Source organism: Dreissena polymorpha, chromosome 15, assembly GCF_020536995.1.
Source record: "Dreissena polymorpha isolate Duluth1 chromosome 15, UMN_Dpol_1.0, whole genome shotgun sequence".
NCBI lineage: Eukaryota > Metazoa > Mollusca > Bivalvia > Myida > Dreissenidae > Dreissena > Dreissena polymorpha.
Genome location: NC_068369.1, coordinates 65902475 through 65927016, shown reverse-complemented (window position 1 = coordinate 65927016; position 24542 = coordinate 65902475). Strand labels below are relative to the sequence as shown.

Genomic DNA, 24542 nt, shown 5'->3' with positions numbered 1-24542 from the left:
CATGTATGTTGTTTCAGATCGAAAGTATAACAATGGTGGTTACATTACGGAACCGATTATAATGAATTATAGAGATTGCGCTGTTAGCGAAACATTATTGAATGCTATAAAATAACAAAACTTTTAAGTCTGCACATGTTTAGGTACGCAAATCATATCGACATGGTGGTTAAATTATGTGTGTCGATTAATGGTGGCGAAATTAACATTCCGTTCTAATATTGTGTCAATTATTTAGCTTAGAAAAGTATAAATATGAATGCCTTTTACTATAATACTTTAATTAATTGATGTGCTTTCATTGTTGTTGTTTTGTTTCAGCTAACATATTGTTACTCAGTATGAGGACAACATATCTAGTGTACCTTTTGATAGCAGTTTGCGTACAAGGTATATACAATCTTTATACATTTGAATTGATGAGTAGACCCCATGTGTTCATGTGTATTTTTCTACAGAAACGTATTAATCTATTTGACCTTCGGTGTGTTAAGATAACATATATTATTTATGTTTTAGACCAATGTACAGCAGGGTGCAATACTGGGTTTTATTTGGACAACTATGATTATCGCTGTTACCAATGCAGGGACAAGTGTGTATCATGCACGGACTGGAACACTTGCAATGCTTGTAAAACGGGATTTTATGGTGCGCAGTGTCGTTCACTTTGTCAAACTGGTTGTCGGGATTCTTGTGATAGACACAGTGGAACTTGTTCATGTAAGCCCACACTTCCAGGTATGTCATGTGAGACGTGCATTGAAGGACGGTATGGGCAATATTGCACACAAACGTGTAGACAGAATTGCAAATCCTGTATGGATGAACACACTTGTCTTTCCTGCACACAAGGGTTTTATGGACCTGTTTGTGGTAATGTATGCCCGAAAAATTGCTTGGCATGTGTATCCAGTTACATATGTTTGACATGTAGATCGGGATATTATGGGACTGCTTGCCAAACTCCGTGTGCTGTTGGATGTCTAAACGGATTATGTGACAAGCAATCCGGTGCGTGTTCACCGTGCATGGGCGGGTACCGTGATTATAACTGCGCACCCAATTGCTCAGAGGGATGTATTGACAAGTTATGTCACCAAGACAATGCTACGTGTACGATCGGATGTAAATTCGGATATTCCAGAGCATATTGCTGTCAGCCAGGTATGTTTGGATGGTCGTGTGAGATCAACTGTCCCACAAACTGTGCTACATGTACATCATTGACGGAATGTCAAACTTGTAAAGAGGGATTTTATGGATTACAATGTAACAAAACTTGTCCTGAAAAATGCTTGACATGTTACAATGATGGCACATGTGTAACATGCAAAGACGGATTTTCGAGGCCCGATACAAACTGTCAGTGTTTAGGTACACTGTGTACGTCTCCTGAGTGCACATCTTGTGCGAATTCTACTTACTATGCAGAAGGCTCTACATGTTGTCCATGCAGCATTAATTGTAAACATGGCACATGCACATCAGCTGATCAATGCACAGACGGATGTGAAGATGGCTTGTTCGGACCCAAGTGTGAGTTCAAATGTACACAGATCGACATACACTGCCATGTGTGTATTGGTGATACCCTTAAGTCATATTTTTGTAAAAGCTGTACGGATGGATATTATCCTGATACAAACCGAACATGTATTCAATGTTCAAGATTTTGTGCGGAAGGTAAGTGTAATAATTATAATGGACATTGTGAAAAGGGCTGCAACAATGGTTTCTGGAATCGAATATGCGACCGAAATTGCAGTGAAAAGTGTACAGTATGCAACCAGGACAGTGGCGATTGTTTGAGTTGCTCACTTACAAATGTGTTCGGATCAAACTGCGATAAACCATGTAGTACAACGTGTATTAATGCATCATGCCATATGAATGGGACTTGTACACGCGGCTGCATTTCTGATTACTATGGCCCATCCTGTGAGCAGTCATGTCCTACCAATTGTGCCAGTGGTGGAAACGGAACACGATGTACCCATGCAACAGGTGTGTGTCTTTACGGCTGCAACGAAGGATTTAAAGGAAACGGCTGCATGGAAGGTTAGAATATTCATAATTATTATAAACATAGTATTTGTATTATGACTGAGATCATATGTTGTTTTTGATTTGCACAATTTAAGCAAACACATGTAATGTGAGTCGACCACAGGCTTGATGGACATCAGGACAGAAACATGTATTGTCCATGTGGTTAAAAAAGCATTAAGAAAGGTTGTCCTTGATTACATATAAAAACAGATGTAATATAAGCAATAAACAATGCATTATAACAAATCTGTGATTTTGTTTATAGCCCTCAAGTTAGACAAAAGTAAAGATACAGTGCCAGTAGCAGCAATTGGAGGAGGCGTTTCAGCTGTCGTAATAGTTGCTCTTGTGGTGGTCATTGGATTATTTATCTGCTTTCGTAGAAGGTAATTAACCTTCAGTGTGCACGGGTAGATAATATTGCATGTTGTAGAAAACTATTTTACTTCGAAAACAGTGTTTCCTTCAAGTGTTTTAGTTTATTGAACATATGAGTGATTTATATGAATAAGGTTTTATTCTATGACATGTATTAAAAGTGTTTTTTATTTTGCGTCATAAAGATGTATTTAGAATGGAAACATGTATTATATCAATCGCATGGTGACATTATTATTAAATGCGTAATAGATCTCATGCACCAAAGAATGAAACCATCTCAGTAGAATCAAACAATGCAAGCAACTCGTCTGCACCAGTGTATGCAATAGTCACACGCAGAGGTAAGAATTGTGTTTGGTATAGCTGTTGTTAAATTGTATACAATTCATTTTAATTAATCTCCACACTGAACTTACACTTACGTTGAAATGAGTGCAGCCTTAAGGAATGCAAGCAGAATAATCATGTTTTTGCACAAAGAGCATCCAGTTTCGGTGTATGAAAACACGTCATCTGTCAAAGCAAATAACACGACAGTTCAAGTGCACAACCCTGGTTACACAAAAAGTCGTCTTGAGCCGGTCTCCTCTAGTGATGGTACTTCAATAACAACAGAAGACAGTTTAGAAATCGGTACGTTTAATGTGTGCCTATTCATTGCTTATTGTATGAATGTGCTTACTATTGTATGTTGTGTTTCTAAATGGATAGCGTGAATGAATTGAATTTGTAAACATAGATTGTTATACATGTATGCATATTTTGTATCGTTTCTTATTATATGTTTCTGTTCATTATCGATTAATCCATATCCTGAAACGTGAATTGATGAATATATTACTCATTGTTTACTACTATTTATACCATTATTTTCATTTATGTATAAAGTGCTATTTTATTCCATATCATGGGAACGTGAAATATGAATTAAGTAAACGCATAACATTTAAACATAGTAACATTTCAAACCTAAAGCAATAGCAAGCGAGTTATTTATGTAACAACTGCACGTGACACTTATATCCCCAGATGAATGGGACAGTATCGCTCGCAATAATGCGGTCATATTCGAAGAAAACGGAGGGGTGTACTACAACAACAGCGAGAAAATAAAGACTCTGAAAATATCAGTTGCAGAACTGAATACATTTGTGATGTCAAAAAATGTGGACTTCTTCAAGAAAGAGTTTGAGGTAATGATTTTTTCAACTTTTAATAAAAAAAGTTTGGAACTTCCATTCTTTGAAATTTATATTTTAAGTAAGCGTTTCAAAGTAATAAACCCAGTTTGATTAAAAGGTTGTGGATGTTTTGTAATTTCGTTACGGTGCTTTATTCTGTTCTGCTTTTCGGTCGTTGCCGAAAATGGGGTACTTTTAATCATAAGCTAATGTTATGTCTTTCCTTGGCAGGTTTAGTTTATGAGTTCCAATTACTTAATGACATACGAATTTCGTTTATTGTTGCAGAAACTTCCATACGGGCTTCTTAAAGAGTACCGGGTTTCGCAAATGAAGGCCAACATTGGCAAGAACAGATACAAGGGCGTTTATCCTTGTAAGTTAATTGATACCAAACATAATAAAAAATATAATTTTGACAGTCATTTTAACCCCCCCCCCCCTTCTTTGATTATTCGTTTCATCGGGCCTCGCGTGACATTATATCAATCAATGCATGACTGTTTGTTGTTTATTCTAAAGGTTAAGGATACCTATATGGTAATTTTATCATACCACATGTATATTTGCCTGATATAACGCTGTCTGTTATATATTTAAATCAACTTAACAGGAAGTTGTTATATCAGTTATGTTGGAAGGTAGTTGACATCACTCGGAATCAAGTATAAAGTCATCATTTTTTGTGAAATGAATTCACACTCAACAAAGCAAACAACTTGATACGAATATGTCATATATTATTTGTATACATACAAAAGTAACAAACACAGCAACAAGTATATGTTACATGTTAAAGCGCCAGTGCTAATGACATCATTATTAACACGTCGAACATCATATTCATCACCGTTTACAATGCAACGTCGCGCATTTATATTAAATGTTGTTCTTTTGATATGGGGACGCATATTTATGGTACACTGAAATAACAGGTTACTGACCTATCGTTGTGTTATTTATCATGCACGGCACAAATACCACAACGGCTCGGCAAGCCTCGCCGTTCTTTTATTCTTCGCATGAATATATTACACAACGATATGGGCAGTTACCTGCTATCCTTTATATAGTTGAAATTTAAAAAAAGAAACCGCGTCAAATATAAAATCCCCGTCATCTTGTTGTGTTAATGGTAAAATATACACATCACAGATTACTAAGAAACACTACTTTTATTTGTGCAATACTTAATACAACATTTCAATCACAAACGTAGAGTTGTAATTGTCTAATCACAGATGACGACTACAGGGTAAAGGTTCGAGGTGGAGACACCGACTATATCAACGCTAGTTTCATTGACGTAAGACACCGTTCTCATCAAATTTAATTAATACATAACAATAATTTTATTTGCTTTTCATGTGAATTGATTCTGTCTGTATAATATATTATTCAAAGCAATATTGAATTTTGAATTGATAACTTTTCATACAAATAACAAATATTGCTTTGAATAATTATGCCACAACACGTAGAGGTGAACTCAGTAAACTTGAAATTGATGTATAGTAGCTTTCAATAAATTATAATATGAACATGGCTTTAAACATTACCATTTGGTTGTAAAGAACAACTCATTGCTAATAAAAACAAATACGAAAACACATGTATACGTTCAGTTTTAATTATGATCAGTTTTGCTGTGTTGTCAGGGTTACAAAAGGCGAAAGGAATACATCGCAACATTGGGTAAATATTATTCACGCACTCTTAACATTTAACTTTTATATTTATTTATTTGTTGGTATGTTTGGTAAATTGTTATTTTACTTTTACATGAGTAGTGCAATACTCTGGAATATTATTTTTTATCCCATAGTTTAAGTTGAAGCGAATTGTATTTTTAATTAAACATGAAGATTATTAAATATTTTTACTATTACTATAAGGTCCCATGTCTAAACAACTTGGCAATTTTGCGACTTTCTGGAGAATGGTATGGCAACAGAACGTGGAGAAAATCGTTATGGTCACAAATCTGGTAGAGGAAGGGGTGAGTATATGTCATTGAAGTTTGACCGATGGAATGGTTTTAAATTTATGGTATAATGCAAAAATGATAGTATAAACTTAAAAATATATGTTTTTATTAGTGGTAAATTGAATGAAAAAAACAACACTTCACTACAGGCATATTTAATTTCATACTCGCCTATTAAACCCCAATAAGGACAAATTCTATATAACTCAAAATATTGATCAGGAGCTCTTTCGTTTTTAAAGATATTATCGCTATATATATATATATGTCTCCAAGTATATCTATACCGTGAATATTTTCTTACAGAAAGACAAGTGCGAGAAGTACTGGTCCAGTGTTGATGCCCCTCAGATGTACGATGATATTCAAGTGTCATGTCAGAGTGAAGACGAATATGCCGAATTTACACGACGAACGTTTTATGTTATTAAGGTATGTTTAAACACTAATTCTTATATACAGCATTAATAAACCAAGAGGCTATCTTTGAAGTTATCGACATAATAGAACTGACGTATTTTAAGTGTCGTAAACCTCGTGCTTGGTCCGAGTTTACTGGGTTCTCAGGGCGTTAATCGTCAGGTTGCTGACACCGCTGCCTTTTTTAAGTCGGTTAGCAAGGAATCTTTATTTTCTTTGACTAACAACAAGTCACAGTTAATTCTGCCTTTCCATTTATTAATTCTTCTTAAATATAGTACAGTTCACCTCTCTCAACTAAAAGTCTGCCAGCCTTGAGTTTAGAAATTGCTAACAGCCCTGCAGGTTAATGTAAGATAGCTTTGTTCCCTATAGTTAAAGTTCACATAGAAACCGATCCCGATTGAAACTGTTCCAAACATTACTAAGTTCAATATATATATATAGCAAGTTGAAAATCATCAAACTTATAAGAGATGGAATCATCTTCATCCCTGTTTTTTTTTATAAATTATCGTAGATGTTGGTAAATTTCCCAAGTGTCCATTTCAATGACCAAAAAATTAATTAATTAATTATAATTACCAGTGACGCCGATTCTTTGCGCAGTCAAAATTTAGTTTTCGGGATGCTGATTAGCCCTTTCAGCATGTTTTATACACCCTCAGGCTAGAATGACATTGGCAAATAGTCAACATCCAATAATATCCTTCAATACATCTTTTCTGGGCTTATCTCAATTTTAATTGGCTGTTGCATAATCTTAGAGGAGTGTTGAGATTTTGATTGACAGATAAGGATCCAATGCATTTCAGCCCCTCCCTCTGTGACTCCTTAGCTTAGACAAAGGAAACATGACAAATAACTAAAATTCATGTATAAAAATAAAAGTCAAAATAAAACAAAACAACAAATAGCATCCATGTTCCTCTAACAAAATGCTTCATCCTGATTATAAACACGACATATATTGGTTTTCAGATGACAGACTTGTGTTATTAATTAGTTACTGGCAGTTGAGACATTAAACATCATCTAAACACTACTCATAAAAAAATGAGTTACAGTATGTACACAAACAAAGTATATACATATGTTAATGCAAACAAATTACACCCTATAGTGAAAAGGATGCATGAAAGTTATCAGCATTATGTCTCCTTTATGGATGGTCATTATCTACTGCACTTAATATGTACAGGTCAACCAGTGCATTTTACTGAAGTCAAGGTTGCCATGGAAACAGTTTCATAGCACAGTATTCTGCTGAGATTATTGATTTTCCCAATCAAATTGATCTTGGAAGATGTTCAATCAATACACCAAAACACAGTAGGTTACCTCGGCTTATCAGTAAAGATCAAAGATAAGGCTCTACAGTGCATTAGTACATGTACAGTTATTTTGTGACATAGAAACAATAGGTTATTAAATTTCGTGCACACTACTGTCTTTATGTAAACCACATTTTATGAAGGAAGTCCCAGGTTTATAACATAAGATACAATAGAAACAAGACAGTTTTGTTAAGAAAACTGTGCATGTGCAAGCATATATCACATACATTAACACGAATTTCAGGACAGACAAACGCGGACTTTGACTCAGTTACATTTCACATCTTGGCCAGATAAAGATGTTCCAGAAGACGTTACCTCAATCATCGAGTTCAGACAGAATGTCTTACGTGCTCCGGCGACACTTGAAGGACCCACAATCGTGCACTGCAGGTAAAATACAGAGTATGTAGAAATGTATGTGTGTCTCAGTCTATGTAGAAGAGAATGAAAGTTCCTCACTCATCCAACGAGAAAGGTATCGGTTTGTGTAATCTTTTTGAATAATTATTAATAAAATAAATATCTTTAATATATTCGGTGTATCTCCTGACTTTAAAATAGAGTAAGAACATTTACATTTCCAAATAAATAAATTGAAAACATTGGTGTTTTTTTGTTAATGTTAGTTTTTTCTGTTGTAAATCGCTTATCCACCGCATGAAACGTGTGTTTTTCAGTGCCCGTATATTCGAACTACACAATAGTGTTCATAGATAAAATATTTACTACAGGAGATCACACCATATGTGTCATCACAAGCCTTATTATGATTTTATTCCTTCAGCATCGAAATATTAGGCATGTTTATATTTGATTAAAACGCAGTTTTCTATCGACACATTCAAATCACATAGATAGAAAATTGAAGTCAAACTGTGTTATTTATAGCACAATAGCAATAAATTGGCAACCCATTTAGGCTTTAAGGAATAATTTCCAGACGGACTGACCGAGTACTTCAAACATCGTTTAAGCAATACTCAGTTTCCAAAGTTTATCGATAGTCCATAATGTATTCCCTTTAATGCCCGAGTACTGACCTTGAAATTCTGCGAGATGGACTTTCACGCGTTATGGAAACTGGGCCAAAATTTGGGTCTAAGTGTCGTTTTAACATGCAGAGAGTAGTCAAGAATTCCTTACACTGAACAGTGTTAAATCCTATACGCTGTATACCAACAGTGGCAGAAGTTGTGGGGGATTTCTCTCAAAAAGCCAATGTAAGTTTTGATTGTATTCGTTCGGGTCTGCTGCCGTAATGTAACGAACACTTAATATGAAAAGCTGGGTTAACCAGCTACGCCAATAAAAAAAACATCAATTTCGCATGGCAATTGTTCCATGTTTGTTTGTTTCGGTTATAGTGCAGGCATAGGGCGCACAGGTACGTACATTGCTATCGATATTCTCACAAAAGAGGGAGAAGCAGAAGGAGCTGTAGATATTCCTGGCTGTGTATTGAACATGAGACAAAACAGGCCCAATATGGTGCAGACAGCGGTAAGTACTTATTTTAATATACAATCTTCAAGCTGAAAATATGACACAACAGAGCTTCAAAACGTTAATCATATATAATAAATATATTATTCAAAAACTAATACAAGTACTCTTTGTGTTTGATGTAAAACAATCTTACATGTACATCTATATGACTAATGCCAGAAATTGCTTTTGTACAAAACGTTTGATTTAAAATAAGTATACATAATGTATCTAAGTTGATAACATACAAACATCATATCACTTATATCATGTTATCCGGATATTTATAGTTAATCGTAAATGGGGTATGTCACACACAATTGCATATTTAATACAAAACAACTACGTACAAACAAAATCGTATCACATGTTAAAGTGAAGAAACTTAACCATATTCTTTAATTTATACCTAACTACATGCATTTCCAGGGACAGTACGCCTATCTTCACCATGCTGTTGTCCACTCGCTCACATTTGACTGCAAGGCAGTGGCCATTAAAGAGTTCCAATTGTACATGGACTCAACATCAAAGGATAAAATCAGGAACATATTTCACGTAATTTTTGTTTAATCTTATTGCGTTAAAATTGTTAAACCATTTCAAATATATGCATTGATGATACAATTTCGGAACTCATTATTACAAATATTATTTAGCAATTTCAAGAGACAGCGTCGTGCGAGTCATCGGATGAAACCGAAGCAGTTGCGAGAAACGCAAAACGTACTGACAAGAACAGAGAGGGAGCTGATGCCCCAGGTATGAAGTCGGTTGATATACAGTTAAATTATCCATCTAAATGCACAATATCAGTTTTAGAACGATTGGCAAATGTAACATTTAAATAATGTGTGTTCGTTAAAATAGAAGCAATAAAGAGCAACAAACAACCAAAAATTAACAACTGAGTTTCGCTTGGCTTCGATATAAATTGTACTTATTAAATGAATCTTCATCTTCGCTTCTGAAGCATCTGTTATTATGTCTACTTTTAATGTTTTTTACCAACTTTCTGACTGATAATTGACTATATACTACTGTTCCTAGCATTACGGATGTATGTTGCGAAACAAATGTAAACAAAGTCCTTGGCCCCGTAATCGTGTACGGCAATGAATGACGATAAACATGTATCTAAAACAAACGTTCATATCAGTTAAAACTCCCTTTATCGTGTACTGCTATGCATATATCTTAAGGTTCATATACAACACACATTAGCATCAGTAATAACGTCATAATTTACTTGTGTTGACATACAACATGCGTATTTTATTATCACAATACTAACACTTATCACAGGTGATGAGTATCGCCCAAAGTTATTCCTAAATCGTAAACCAGGTTCCACAGATTATATAAATGCAGTTTTTGTGAACGTAAGTATGTATACGGACATTTTCATGAGCTTTTAAACGCAAGTTATACACATAATACAACATAAATCTTTACTCTAGAAATCGTCCATAAACACTTTCATCACTCAGATTGCTATCTTAAACATTGAAAATTTACCTTGTGATTAGCATTTTTTCTGCTGCGTATGTCGGTATCAAATCTCCTGTTTTAAGAAGGTACACATTTTATAAAAGTAAATAGTTTTTGTAAATAATACGTTTTGAACTCCTAATATCGGTGCAGTTTAGTTAATGTAAAATTATATGACAGATGTTGTCAATCTGTAAATTAATGTCATTAACAAGTGTTATTTTGGATAAAAAAATTACTGTTCTTTAACGTTATTTGTAGTGAAGTCATTTAATAAAGTGAAGGAATGATTTATAGCGGGTGTCTTTTTACTATAGTCTGTAGATCTAGTATACGTTATTATATCGGATAAATATGAAAATCAATCTTAATATTGTGTGTCTCTTTTTCAGAGTTTCCAACAACAACAAAAATACATCCTTGCACAAACTCCTTTACCAAACACTGTTGTCGATTTTCTCGCATTGCTTGTCCAAACAAATTGTGCGTGTATTGTCAACTTTGAATCAGCAAACATGAACGCTAGGGTAAGTATTTTTTAAAACCATTGAGTATCGAATCTCATCATCGTTGTCCCTAGTGCATCATAGGTAATTGTCGCATCAATTGCATATTTTAAAAATGGCACACTACAAAAGTAACACCAAATACGAAAGCAGAACTATTAAAAAGCATTTATATGCCAATAAAATTATATACAAATTGACGTTATTTGTTTATGTTTACGTCTGAGAGTAACGCGGGTACTGTAGAATATATAATTTAAGGACATCGGTGTGTACTTACCTGCGGATAATCAGATGTTGAAGAATGGAATATTCAGCGTCCGTTGTTCGAAGACAGATGCAAATGAATACCGACATAAACGGACGTTGACCATTGAGCATCGAGCGAATCAGGTTTGAAGTCATACAAAAACTTAATTCCAGTGCGTTGTATTTATTCGCAAAAATTATTATGAGGAATAAATTCAAATGACATTTACTCATGTAATACAGGACATGTACAATTTTTTTTCAAAAGATTGATGTATTAATTATGATTATTTGCTCTGTCTCATACTAGGTTAACGAGTCATTGTCTTTAACGTACCTGGAGTTTACAGACTGGAACACGGAAGAGAGAATACCAAATTCTCCTGCTAATTTCCGCCGATTCATTGCAGAAGTAGACGTAGAAACTGCCAATAGCTCTGATCGTCCAGTTCTGATACATTGTCTGTAAGCGCATTTTGTTGTTGTTGTTTTGCAGCGATATGGTACCCATGATTCGATGTTTTGTTTCAATTTTGTGTATGTATTACCAAACAAAAATGTTATCTTTAAACATAAGTGAAGTAAAACTTCAGCTGAAGCAAAAGAAAAGAAAACACTTATTAGCAGCTTAAGGTTCTATATTGATGAAATTCAGCGATTTGCGAACAATACGCACGTGCGAAAGTAACAATTATAAGCAAAGATTGAACATCGACTTATCATCTCTAACCGGTCCTTCGTGTATGACGAGTGACCAAATAAATGACAACACATTCAAAACAATTTTACATGCAACATATTTAATGTGAAATCTATATCATATGTTACCTTTCAAAACTATTAAAGGGGCCTTTTCACAGATTTTGGCATATTTTGAAGTTTGTTATTAAATGCTTTATATTGATGAATGTAAATATTGGATCTTAAAAGCTCCAGTAAAAAATTAAGAATAAAATTTAAAAAAAGGAAAAAAAGTAGCCGGTACCAGGGCTCGAACCAGTGACCCCCGGAGTCCTGGAGCTAGTCTGAAGTAAAAACGCATTAGCCCTCTCGGCAATTCCGCCGGATATGCACAGTTTAATTATTTTATACCTTATATAAGCAATCTTCGTAGTTTCGTAAATTTAAACGACAACAACAGAACTCTCCAAAATATTCAATCGTTTCGCGTTGCAACGCGTTATAATTTTTAGGTTTTTAAATCGTAAAAAGATACATATAATGGCTATATTGGACTATGGTAAATGTTCAGTAATACTGTTTCCTCACAAATATCATAACTAAAACGAACATTTGCGAATCTGAAACAACTTTTTTTAATTTTGTCAATTTACCAAACCGTGAAAAGATCCCTTTAAAATGCGTTATGCCGTTAAGCTTACCTTTCAATGATCAAGCGAGCATTACATTAATTATGCAGGTATATGCGTCTTTTTTCTCGTTGTTTCAACGTTGTTATACACGATATTTGTGTACTGATTGCTCAGTCATTTGTTTACAGGGATGGTGCCAGTAAATGCGGCCTATTCTGTGTGGTTGCCAATCTACTTCAGAAGATGGAGGTGGAACATGAAGTCAGCGTAGCGAACGCTGTGCGGAAGGTTAAGACAAGAAGAAAGGGCGCGATCCCTAACTTAGTAAGTTCTTGAATGCCTCTTAAACACTTTCATAAGCAATGTGTTCACATTATGTTTACATTGTATAAGAATGATTTAGTTCATGAATTTTTAACAATCTTTGCAAAACACTGAACTGTAAAAGCGCCTTATATTGTGCGTTCGTTTTATGTTTTATGCGTACACATTTATATTACTAGTATTTCGCATCTGAAAAAAGAGAAAAAAATGAACCTTTTAATCAGATTACCTAAATTTAGCGGGCTTTTTCTATTTTACTTGTCAGAGATCATTCATATAATTCAGGTTTCATTTTTCAGGAGCAGTTTCAGTTCTGCCATGACTGTGTCCTTGACTATACTCAGAGCTTCAACATCTACTCAAATATCGCCGCTGAGCTCTCCGATTGCTGAGATCATGTTGTATGAAACGACCTGGTCCTTGACTTCATTCATTCAACATTTACTCAAACTTCCCCACTGAGCTCTCCGATTTCTCTGACTTCAGGAAGTCTGCCATGACTGTTCCCTGGACTAGATTACACTCAAAAATTCTCAAACTACTCCGAAGGCGGAGTTCAAGTTGTCTGTCATGACTGTGTCCTTTGCTATATTCACAGTTGCTTTGACAACTACTCCAATTTCGCTGCTGCCCTTTCCGATTGCTGACAAGATTACATAAAAATAACATCAAAATCCTCTCAAACTTCGCTGGTTTACCTCCACGTACTTACTTTACAATCCTGCCCTCATGAAAGTGCTACTGATAGACTACATAGTGCTTTTCTAATTAATGCCGTAACTGAACTCTCCAATTGATGACTTGATTTAAACAGTGATTTATCTATGATTTGGAACGCCTGTTTTTTATGAATTAATTCAAACAAGAAATATCTTTAAAAAAGATATACGGCGTAAATAGTTTAATGAATGAGATCAAGTATAGCGAATGTCTTTTTCTGTGCAGTTCTTAGCTGCATCACACGCAGTACGGGATGTTACGGGGAGTTTTCGCGGCTTATTTTACATTATAACATATTGCTGGTCATAAACCTATAGATACAAAACAGAAAACCAAAAGAAGAATGGAAGTGAAATTTAAACATATGAGTCAACCGGCCACACGAGAAGTATACGTACTTATAGGCACGTTCTTCGAACAAACCTGTTTTAGTGGTTTGTCGGGCATTGCTATTTGATTCGATTATTAACAGCATCAATTATCATCGTGCTAATGCTTAAAGTGATATTATGGGCATTTTGCACTGTTGACTTGAGCTGAAAAGAATTAACAGGTCAAAATAGTTAGTTAAAATGTGGTTACTGATTAATTATCTGCAACTCACCTTGCTACCAGTTGTTTATAAAAATATATTTTATATTCGATATTCTTACGTGACCCACCAAGTCCTGTATGCTGAAATGATCCGTAAAACAATTTCGTGTCTTTGTGTCGTATGAACAAATCTGCACTAAAACTAAATTTAGGTTCAACTCGTAAACGCATGATCAGTTGTCAAACGAAAGTACGGTTGATATTCAAATGCATTATTTTTCTCTTTCTGGTATATTGTTTTAGAATGATGATGCTGCATTAATTAATATAAGTGTATATGAAGTAGAAACATCAAAAATAATCAACGGTTGCGATAGACACCTATAAACTGTTACATGCTCATAATATCACTTTAGTACATTAGGCAATATGGACGAATAATTATTGTTAAATTTATCAACAATAATATTCATCATTGTATTGTTGAAAACACATTAAGAATCTATTATTTACATACCATAATTATATTGCTGAATATCTTCATTTAACATATTTCTGGTCTAAAGAAAATTCCAGGTCACCTAGTTCACGGATAGCGTCTTTATTATATAACGATTATTTAACTGGCCGCCAACTCCGGTGATGACCTGTATATAAACTCTGAATGTCCGCGAATTGACCCGATATACCTCGCGGGTTGAAATGCAATGCTTTGAAGTGAGGCCTCGCTTCCATTGCTCTTTATACTTTTACGTGTTAACATGTTGACAGGAATAAGGAAGTAAGTACTAAATATGAGAACATAGCCTTTTAAGTATAAACGCTCTTGCGCTGGTAATACTCTGAAAATAAAAGGTGTACGCACAAACTGTATTGATGTCGAGAATTGAGTGTAAAACTGTTATATCTATTAAGCCTTTTCATTCGAGATAAAATTGTTTCATACAGTAAAACAGTGTTACAAAGACGCGGATATGTTTCCAATGTTCTGGTGGTATACTCAAATCAGCCAATGGAATAAATGAAGTGTATTCATTCGTACCTAGCCGCGGGAAATTTTATTGGAATTTTATTGGACACTTACAAAGGTCAGGCTAAGGTGAAAAGCTGGCTTATGCAGCTTACGCCGAAAAAGCTCTTATTGTATGGCTGTAAATCTTAACAGAATACATGCTTTATTAAGTGTTGAATTGGATCACAGGTGGTTAGCGTGTGGCTATGATATTAATTAGTGAAATTATCATTTTGATTGATAAATAATCATATTATAACGAAAAATCAACTTTTCTGTATAACATATATTTGATAGTGAATTTTTAAAAAGAAAAGTTGCTTGTTCGTTATAATATGATTATTTATCATTCAAAATGATGTTTTCACTAATTAATATCATAGCCACACGCTAACCACCTGTGAATTGGATAACGACATTATAACACACGTCATTCAACTGATATATACTCTAGGAACAATTAACCAGGGTAAAAGACTGTATGTATATAAATGTGTATCGTAAATCGCGCACTTTTTGTGTAAATGTGTACACGTTTATTGTATTATAGCGCGTTAACATTATTCATGATAATGTTAATGTTTTACATGAAGTCACAACCTACATAGACTAGTTTTTGAAGATTTTTATTCAATTATTTTATTTCAACGTATGTATGAAATATTTGTCTATAGCGAATATTCGCAACTTGTTTTCATTTCAAAAGTCTTGTCTCATAGCCACGTTTTTTTCCGGCGACATCAAGGTGTTATTCATGATTATGGACGTTCTTTATGTCAATGTTTTGCTTTGTTACTTATGTTTTTCAGACATTTGCAATTGAACGAGTAAATATCAAATGTGGATATTAAACGTGATGCTCTATTATCGGACTTATGTATGAATTATGACGTTGCGTTCGTTTTATATGTCTTAGGATTAATATGAATTTATGTATATTTTGGTGTTCGGTAGTATTAAGCGTTTGGGGGACTGTGCGTTGCTTGGTCCCATTCTAAATGACAACATATACGTAATTTAGGGTTTTGTTTATTTTCTTTAATTTCATACGCTAATTTACAATGTAGTTTAAAATCCAGTGTATGTGGTTTTGTTAAGATTGAGCTATATAGTTGAAAGTTGGAAACATGTAAATGTATATGTTTGTAACAAAACGACCATTGTACGATGAATTATGTTTTTGTTTTGTTAGCGTTATGATGATAGTTTGCGCTTGAATTCTCGCTTTATTATAGACATTAACTACATTTCCTTAACTTGTATCCTTGTTGTGCTTTTTCAAGTATTAAATGTGCTTTTTGAATTTTGTAAATATAAATAAATTACGCACTTTCTATCTTTTTGAACATCTACACTTTTTGCAGAAAATAAAACTCTTTATACAGCTGATGTGTCGATTGTTTCTTGTAAGTTTGAAAGCGCACATTAACTGTGCTACAATCGCTAAAATAGTGTTTACGGTATTACTAAGCTAAACAAATAAAATCAGCTTAGTTTTTTATGATAAATAAACTATAAGAGGAATGTTTTTAAATTATTACATTCGGCACGATTCAATATCATCACATGACGATCGTAAATGCGAGGTTGTAAATGGATGTTACTTGCAATATATGTGGATTGGTTTGGATTTTATTACGCTGTAAAGGGGGACTACTGCTTTGGCAGCAAAATTAGCAGGAAGCACAAGTTTTCTCCCATTGAACATATTTGTTCAAAAGCCGGCTAATCATAATTTTACAATTTACGATTTTTAATTCACACAGAAAAAAATCATAGAAAAAAACACAGATTGTTTTACTTTATTGCCGAGAGCTTTAACACAAACAATGTATGAGTGCATTCGTACCATATATATTCGCCAGCTGTACTTTTCGTGATACTGCATCAACTATTAGAACATATTTCCGTTTTACTTGAGAGCTTTTCCAAGATGTTTAGATAGTTATCTATTTTGATATTTTAGGGAAAGAAGATATAAACAACTAAAGCCATGATCGGAGAAAATAAAAAATCCGTTATATAAAACAAAATGTAGATAATCATGCATTTATAGGGCGATTCTACGATATTTAAAAATGTCTTTCACTTCGCACTTTTTTTCCGTGTAGCACAATTTGTCTAAATAGCATTGAAAACGAAAGTCTGTGAAATCATTTTCTTGAAAGGATATTTACAATCTACCGGTTACCATTAATATAAGCGTATTTATTGTTGCCTTATCTCTATATTGTATTCATGAATTTCATTAAAGTTGAAAGGATGTAAAACGCTTTTAAACCCCGTGGGTAGATAAGGGGCGGTATAGTAAGTCCGTATAGGTGGTGGTTTGCGGTCGGTGCATCTCTTATTGATTCTACTCAACTAAAGTCGCTACCTGCGAGTGTCGTTTGTCATGACTAGTTGGATGAGTTTCTCTGAATGATGATGATGATGATGATGATGATGATGATGATGATGATGATGATGATGATGATGATGATGATGATGATGATGATGATGATGATGCTGATGATGATGATGATGATGATGATGCTGCTGCTGCTGCTGCTGATGATGATGATGATGATGATGATGATGATGATGATGATGATGATGATGATGATGATGATGATGATAAAAATTCAAATACGCATTATATTATGTTTTTATTCTGTACTTCAGGCATATATGAATACATCGTTGGCGGGATGTTTAGTCCAGTCACTGAACGGCCACGAAACAGCTGGGAGATCGATTTAGTGATGTCTAACCTTCATGCCTTTTCCTCCAAGCTGTCGCCTATAGCTTGTTTTGTTATTACTGCTCATATTGCCCATTATAAGCATATCAAAGTGTAATCGAAACCTCTTCAGTACTTGTTTTGAAATCGTAAAATCAAGTTTTGCAGGCGGTTGGGCTGACGGACGGATGCACCGACACATGACAACATAAAAAGTCACTTCAAAGCATGTGTAAGCCTCATGCATTACTGGGATCTTGGATAACAGTGGTTCCACATGGGGTTTATAATCTGGGCTTACTGTAACTGAAAATAGAAAAAGACTTTCCGCTATATAACTTTAGTTTGAATTTTGATATTTTTCAATTATTGTGTGTGTGTCACGGTTACTAAAAATAGAAAAAAAACGTTTCCACTCAATAATTTTGAATTGATGAAAATGTTTGAATTAAGATATGGTGGCATCATTTTGTTTGCACGCATAAAATAGTAAGACAATTCTTGGGTTTCGATTGCATTTGGGGCCAGTTTGATCAAGGTCACTGTTTTTTAAATAGAAAAAATGGTTTCTGCTAAATTTCTTAAGTCTGAATGGAGGTATTGTGCTGTATTATTTATGTGTAGGTAGTGTATATGCAGACAGTTCAGGAACCTAATTCAACTAAATAATTCCTTTAACATTTGAAAATCCTTTATCATTACATGATCACAGTTGTTGTTAATATTAATGGATTTTCATTTTTTAGTTTACTATATAAATTGTACAGATAGTCAACTTCAAATATATCTGTATGGACAGTATCTTGTTACATTATTTAAAGAGTTCTTTATATTCCTTGTCGAGAACAAGATACGAAAACTCATCATATGATATTCTCAAAACTGCCGGAAGAGTTATAACACCGAAGCAATCATTGTGCTTTTATTTATAGTTTCATATGTTTACCGATCCTCTTGTTATTCGGGGGGGGGGGGGGGGGAGAGTCTAGGCTAAGAACCCGGTAGATTATAACACTTGTGTGCATATGCATTGGTTGCATATCTAAAGTTTCATTTGCTGTTTTGTCAAGCGTCGCTTGATGTAGGAAGTAAGCTCCGTATATATTTGCGCTGAAAAACAGTTTATTAATATTTTGAACTTCTCTTGATAACTAGCTTAACAAGATGGCGACATATTGGTGTATTTGTGTTGCGATTCTAGGTGAGTTAAATGGTTTATTAAATTATTATATAACTTGTTATTATCCAATACCACATATAAACGCAGATTTGTTTGTATGCATTAATTTTGGTATACATGTGCACTGCAGTTAAGACGGAACATCAAACTTTTCAGGCTGTTTGGACATTTCCAGTGCTATTGACATGTATGGGTTGAGCTATAACTACTTTGACGAAATGGCACAAAACTATTGCGCTGCAAAGGGTGAGGGTTGGGTGCTCAGTATTAGGCGGGATTGTTTTGGCTTGGCTCCAACATGCAACGACATCTGTACGTCAGCAAAGATCGACATCCTAAACGCTATCGATAATCAAGCAACTGAGTACGTACTAATTTAGTACTTATCATTACCTTATCACTAATATAAGTTACTTATAAGTTGCGTGATACACCGATTGCATGCTAGCGCGTGGTCATCACTCCGTTTTTTTCTCAATGCGCATTCATATCCGTTTTTTAAACTCCGTTTGATTATGGATTAGTTTCGAAATTAATTAGAAATCATTTATAAATTGGAAAATGTTTTATTGATATCCTGCATCCCAACTAAGTCTTGTTTCTTTTGTCATTTTTAATTATTGGAAGATATAGAAGTGCGTGAATAGAATGTATTTTATCGCGTATTAATACACTATTTATATGGAAATCTACAGATAGCAAGATATTAAACGAAAAGTAATGCTTAAAGATCTTTAGGTGATTTGTAATCAATGATTTTCTATTCCAGAGTTGCGTGTTTTGATGGAATCTTCATCAAGAAAGGTCATAAACAACTCCTGCCTAACCCATACCAATCGCAGCCGGATGCGGAAAAGGCTAGTCTGGTCTTCTATGGTTATGGTTCCGGCGGATGTACCTGGGCCCCTAATCACTGTGGACCAAACTATTGCTGTTGCACAGCGTTTAAGTAGACCCTAAGAAAAATAGGCAAAGTTGTCGGAGACGAGACTATAATTTAAATAAACGTTTTTTTTAGTTGTATATATTTTTTGTATCGTCATTATGTGTGGGAAGTCGAGGGCACCCCCCACCACACAGTATTGGAAGATTTGTAAAAAAAGTATTTCAGATTCGAAAAAACAAAAACTTTTGGTTGTGAATTCAATTAGAAAGAGTCAATTTCTCAACCTTTTTTGCACTGATTAATTCCTATTTAAAAATAGTGAGAAAATTAAATGAGTAACAGATCAAGATGCATGTCTGAATATTGTCATAAATTTTGTGCGTTATTGTAATGCACTTTTATGTTATGTAAACTGGGAGTACTAGTGAGGTAAATATCTGAAATTTGTTATGACCCCTTTGACTTTCTTGTTGTTAAAAAACAGAAAATACGGCATAACTAAATTGGTGTGAAACGTAAGATTCTTTATTTATACAAAAATTTCAAACATTGATTAAATGTTGGCTTACATTTTTAAAAATAGATATTCTATTCATATAATGAAGGCACATTAGTCTATAAGAATTATTTCGAAGGAAGAATGTTATTGGTATTTCATGCTTATATTTTAAATTATAATGAGGATCAAGATACATCAACTGCTGAGTGTTCGGATATTTTAGAAACGGATAATAACTCAAGTTTAGAAAAGAATGCGTTAGAAATGTCGAATCATATGTACTCCATTTCAAATGCAAATACATGTTAAAATTATACGTTACAACAGAAAATGGATTCTTTCGAATTAAAAAAGCACACGGTGTGTCTGCAGTTTCGGAAGGGAGAAATACTGATCCAGAGATTACGTTCTATTAAAATAGGAATTTGAACATTAATGTTACTGCTCCAAGTCAGTTTCATTCACTTCCAAATTTGCCAGCAACAAGGAACACACAATAAAATCTGTTCCCTCGTCATTAGGGCTGTCACGATTCACCGGTATATCGGTATATCGCGGTGCATGTCGTGAAAAAAATCGCACCGCGGTACGGCGTTGCCGCACCGGTTTTTTAAATATTATTATATTAGCACAGATATAAATACATGACATAATTATTTTGATATAGATATCGTTTTGAAAACTGTAGAAGCGATTCAAAAGGGCTAAATAAATAATCCGTTAATATCCAGGTCAAGCAAGCGCTTCCACTGGTAGATGTTTAACTTTCACGTTTAAAATACGGCGATGTATGGGTCCGTACCTTTTTTGGAATTAGGAACAGATTTCCTTTACAAATAAGTTCATAATTATCCAAAAGATGTTTATTCTATTTCTTATTTTCTTTCTTTAGTTTATCGATCGTTCAAAGCATGGCACTTCCGAATCATGTTATCTTAAGATTCTGAATAAGTCGAGGAAGAGTCAGAACGCTACGGATTTTCAATACTGGGCCTGCTGACTCCGCATTTTAAACATGCCCTTGAAGCGTTCGATTTACACATATCATAGTCACAGCTATTGTAAACAATAACAATGACTACTTCTATCAAGTTTATTACAGTTTCTTTTACAGTTTCTAGTCATACTATGATACCAGTGTTTTCTGATTATTGAGCTTAATAAAGTTTGTGAAACTTGTTATTCTGCTGTTTTCTTCACAGATACATATTCTGTAAAATATCGCGGTACGTACCGCGATACAGTGTTGCCGTACCACGATAAAACGCGGTACGCTCACGGCGTATCGTGACAGCCTTACTCGTCATCAACTAGTTTTCACTTTAATTCATTTAATTTCAAAATGAAGCAACAAACTTATGAAACTTCATATTACATTGTTTTATATTTGAGTTTAATAGTTTAATTGCATTGAATCTATGAATGAATAATCTTACCAAGCGTAATCACTGTTTTTGGCAAAAAGCTTACTAGACAATTTAATGTCATTGTTTAAAGAGTTGACATTGACGCAGAAATTAGATTTTGATATTTTGGTGCAAAAACTCAGGACAAAATATGGTACTAGAAACAAAGCAGAAATGTATTTGGATTATTTTAAAATCAATGACTATGGGAAACAACCAGTCAATTTAAGATCAGACACAACACATAAACAATACATGACAGTCTTACCCGGATGCAAATTTATATTTAATTGAGATTCTCTCCATGTATTGGTTCATCAATAAACACGACCCTACAGAACATACGATTGAGATTAAGAGAGTGACAGGAGGTTATTCAGAGTCAATTAAGCATGCATTGCAGGTCAGGGCCTGACATATATTTAAATTGGCGTCCCATGGGACTCATATTTGTTTCTGACGTATTAGTTCTCGATATAAGCAAGAAAGACAACTACATTTCGGTACATTTCCGAACGCTGTACGAGTTGCCTTCTTCCTTCTCTCGACCATTGACTAATCGTATGCTCGTGAACTTGCTGTTGCGAGTTTAATTAGTAATTCTTCTCGCATACATTCAATGCATTTCAATGTAAGAGATATTGTATGCTTCGAAGCAAACCTAATCGAGATGCAACTTTGTTTGCGTAGATATTAATAGATTGTGTTTACATAAAACCATATACGTTGCTATTATGAAGTAATTTAGTACTTTTGTAACGATGAATTAAAGGCCTGTAAATATTTAGTCAATATGTCAAGCCTTTTGTCTGCTCTTCTCGAATAAATATTTCGCGTCATCAAATGGTGTGAATAAAGCTTCACAATCTGCCATCTCTGACATGCAGGACCTAGAAGCTGACAATACCACCTGATGTGATTTATGGGTTTAGTACTTAATAACCGTGAGCGATTATTACGGGTGGGTAATATTGCAGCACATAAATAGGGAATAGCCGCGAATCTATCTCTTTCTGCTGGGATTCGAGGAGAAAAGACGTTCTTTTAACACTGTTCTTAACAAACCTTATTAGCGGGAGCACTCAACTTTATTCTATTCACGTTCATAGTTATCAGTAAATAGTTTAGCAATTTCTAAGGAGAAGAAGTAAAGAAACACTTAACGCCTTAACCTTCCGTCTTTGTTATATGTTGTAATCAGTGAATAGGTGAAAACACGGTGACAAACACATAATACATTTATCATATTTGTTCAATTGAACATATACAGTATAACATTCCCCTGTGATAAGACGCTTATTTAGTAACAAGAAAATGAAGCTTCGGACCCTAATTTTTTATTGAAATGACCCCTGAAAATCTTCAAATCGCGGTTTTCGGACCCAATGTGACATGATTGTTAAATTCTGGGATAGTGGGAGAGTGCTGTCTAAAAACTAAAACAGCAGACGCAGAAACTAATGCTGTGAGGTAAGAAACTCACCAACTGGCGGGCAAGACACGAAAACCACCAGTCATTGCCTTATGAAGTGTTGAATCTATGGGTTACTCAAATCCAGCATTATAGACAAATCAGTTAAGCAGACATTTTTTTTTAAACAATCTATGATTGTATACATAATAACTACATACCTTTCTTGAGGCATTTGACCAAGGGTAAAATGATGAAATATTAATTAACGTCAAATGCGTACAGAAATTTATAAAATTAGCGTGTTATCTTCTAGATGCATAAAATACTACTGTTGATGATTGCAATGCATGTATATAAATTGGAAATTTAACATCGGTTTGCTAATACAGAACACCGTGATCGTTGTTCAACTCACCAGTAATTATGTTCAACGACAAAAGTTACCCGATTCTCAGCAAATCAAACGAAAAATTGTCGCTTTTTTTATTACAATTTGTATATTTGTTGTATTTTATAATGAATAAGGTTTTGAATCCCCACTTATTATTTTAAACGACAAACGTTACCCGACTCTTAGCAGAGCAAATATTGATATTTATCAAAAGGACGTGTCGTGTGCAACAACCATTTTGCTCACCTTAATGTCAAAGTTGCAGTGAACAATTGAATAGTGTGCTTATTCCTAATATGGATATTATGTTCATGTCTGTTTATGTATGTTCCATAACATTGTTTAGCGTAATGGGATTTACAAATATATTTGTACACACGATGATCATATGGAACTTATATGCCGCACGCAAAAATCGTTTCCATATTTGTATTCAAATTCTTTATATCAATATATTGAATTATATATGGTTTTCCAGTAGATAAATTGATTGTGCATGATGTGATTTTGAAAACAATAGATATGTATGATCATCTTGTAAATGAAACGTGTTTGCTGAAACAACCTCGTTGAAAACTGGACATTTGGGCGTTAGTTCAAGTAGAAATTCATATCCGGCCCATTCTTGCGTAATGGATACAAGGATTTCAAAATGAACTTGGTGATATTATAATCGGTTAAATGGTGTGTGACGATAGTAATTATTTCAGAATCATTAATCTTAAAGTGAACCGAAACTACCAGCGACTTGGATTTTCTTCAGTTACGGCAGTTCGTTATTATCGGACCGTCTTTTCAATACGTTCGTTTAATTGACGTATATACTATTTCTTTCAAATTAGTTTTATTTCGTGATAAGGAGTATGCTATGATTTTACAAAAGTGTGATATTGTATAAGGTATTTTTGTCTAACGTCGTGCGAGCATGTAATAGTTGATTAACATGCAAACAATTTAACATTCCTAATTTGCCACACTTTCTCATTCGCCGATTACTGTTTTGGATATTTGTTGTTTTTTCCACTATTAGGAACGCATACTTTTAAAAA

The 24542-nt window shown here is 34.2% G+C and overlaps 3 protein-coding genes across 3 annotated transcripts in view; all 3 read left to right on the top strand.

The window, feature by feature from the left end:
• The window catches only part of LOC127859808 (uncharacterized), a 436037-nt gene that overhangs the window by 105983 nt on the left and 305512 nt on the right, over positions 1–24542 (top strand). The window lies entirely within an intron of this gene.
• LOC127859349 (receptor-type tyrosine-protein phosphatase kappa-like) lies at positions 982–13813 on the top strand. The gene is made up of 20 exons (XM_052396694.1): positions 982–2061; positions 2318–2438; positions 2683–2774; positions 2914–3066; positions 3463–3626; positions 3903–3990; positions 4856–4920; positions 5273–5309; positions 5510–5613; positions 5908–6033; positions 7603–7751; positions 8726–8861; positions 9276–9404; positions 9506–9608; positions 10152–10228; positions 10730–10864; positions 11105–11236; positions 11403–11557; positions 12594–12729; positions 13029–13813. Exons 1-20 carry the CDS (start codon positions 1032–1034, stop codon positions 13119–13121), a joined length of 3225 nt encoding a protein of 1074 aa, XP_052252654.1. The 5' UTR covers positions 982–1031; the 3' UTR covers positions 13122–13813.
• LOC127859368 (uncharacterized) lies at positions 18719–19973 on the top strand. Its single transcript, XM_052396730.1, has 3 exons — positions 18719–18918; positions 19054–19261; positions 19667–19973. Exons 1-3 carry the CDS (start codon positions 18882–18884, stop codon positions 19848–19850), a joined length of 429 nt encoding a protein of 142 aa, XP_052252690.1. The 5' UTR covers positions 18719–18881; the 3' UTR covers positions 19851–19973.

Coding starts and splice junctions, on each gene's coding strand:
- LOC127859349 (XM_052396694.1), top strand. CDS start 1,032: ATGGGCGGGTACCGTGATTATAACTGCGCACCCAATTGCTCAGAGGGA. Junction 9,405..9,505: donor AAATCAGGAACATATTTCAC/GTAATTTTTGTT, acceptor AATATTATTTAG/CAATTTCAAGAGACAGCGTC. Junction 12,730..13,028: donor AGGGCGCGATCCCTAACTTA/GTAAGTTCTTGA, acceptor TTCATTTTTCAG/GAGCAGTTTCAGTTCTGCCA.
- LOC127859368 (XM_052396730.1), top strand. CDS start 18,882: ATGGCGACATATTGGTGTATTTGTGTTGCGATTCTAG. Junction 18,919..19,053: donor TATTTGTGTTGCGATTCTAG/GTGAGTTAAATG, acceptor CAAACTTTTCAG/GCTGTTTGGACATTTCCAGT. Junction 19,262..19,666: donor ATCGATAATCAAGCAACTGA/GTACGTACTAAT, acceptor TTTCTATTCCAG/AGTTGCGTGTTTTGATGGAA.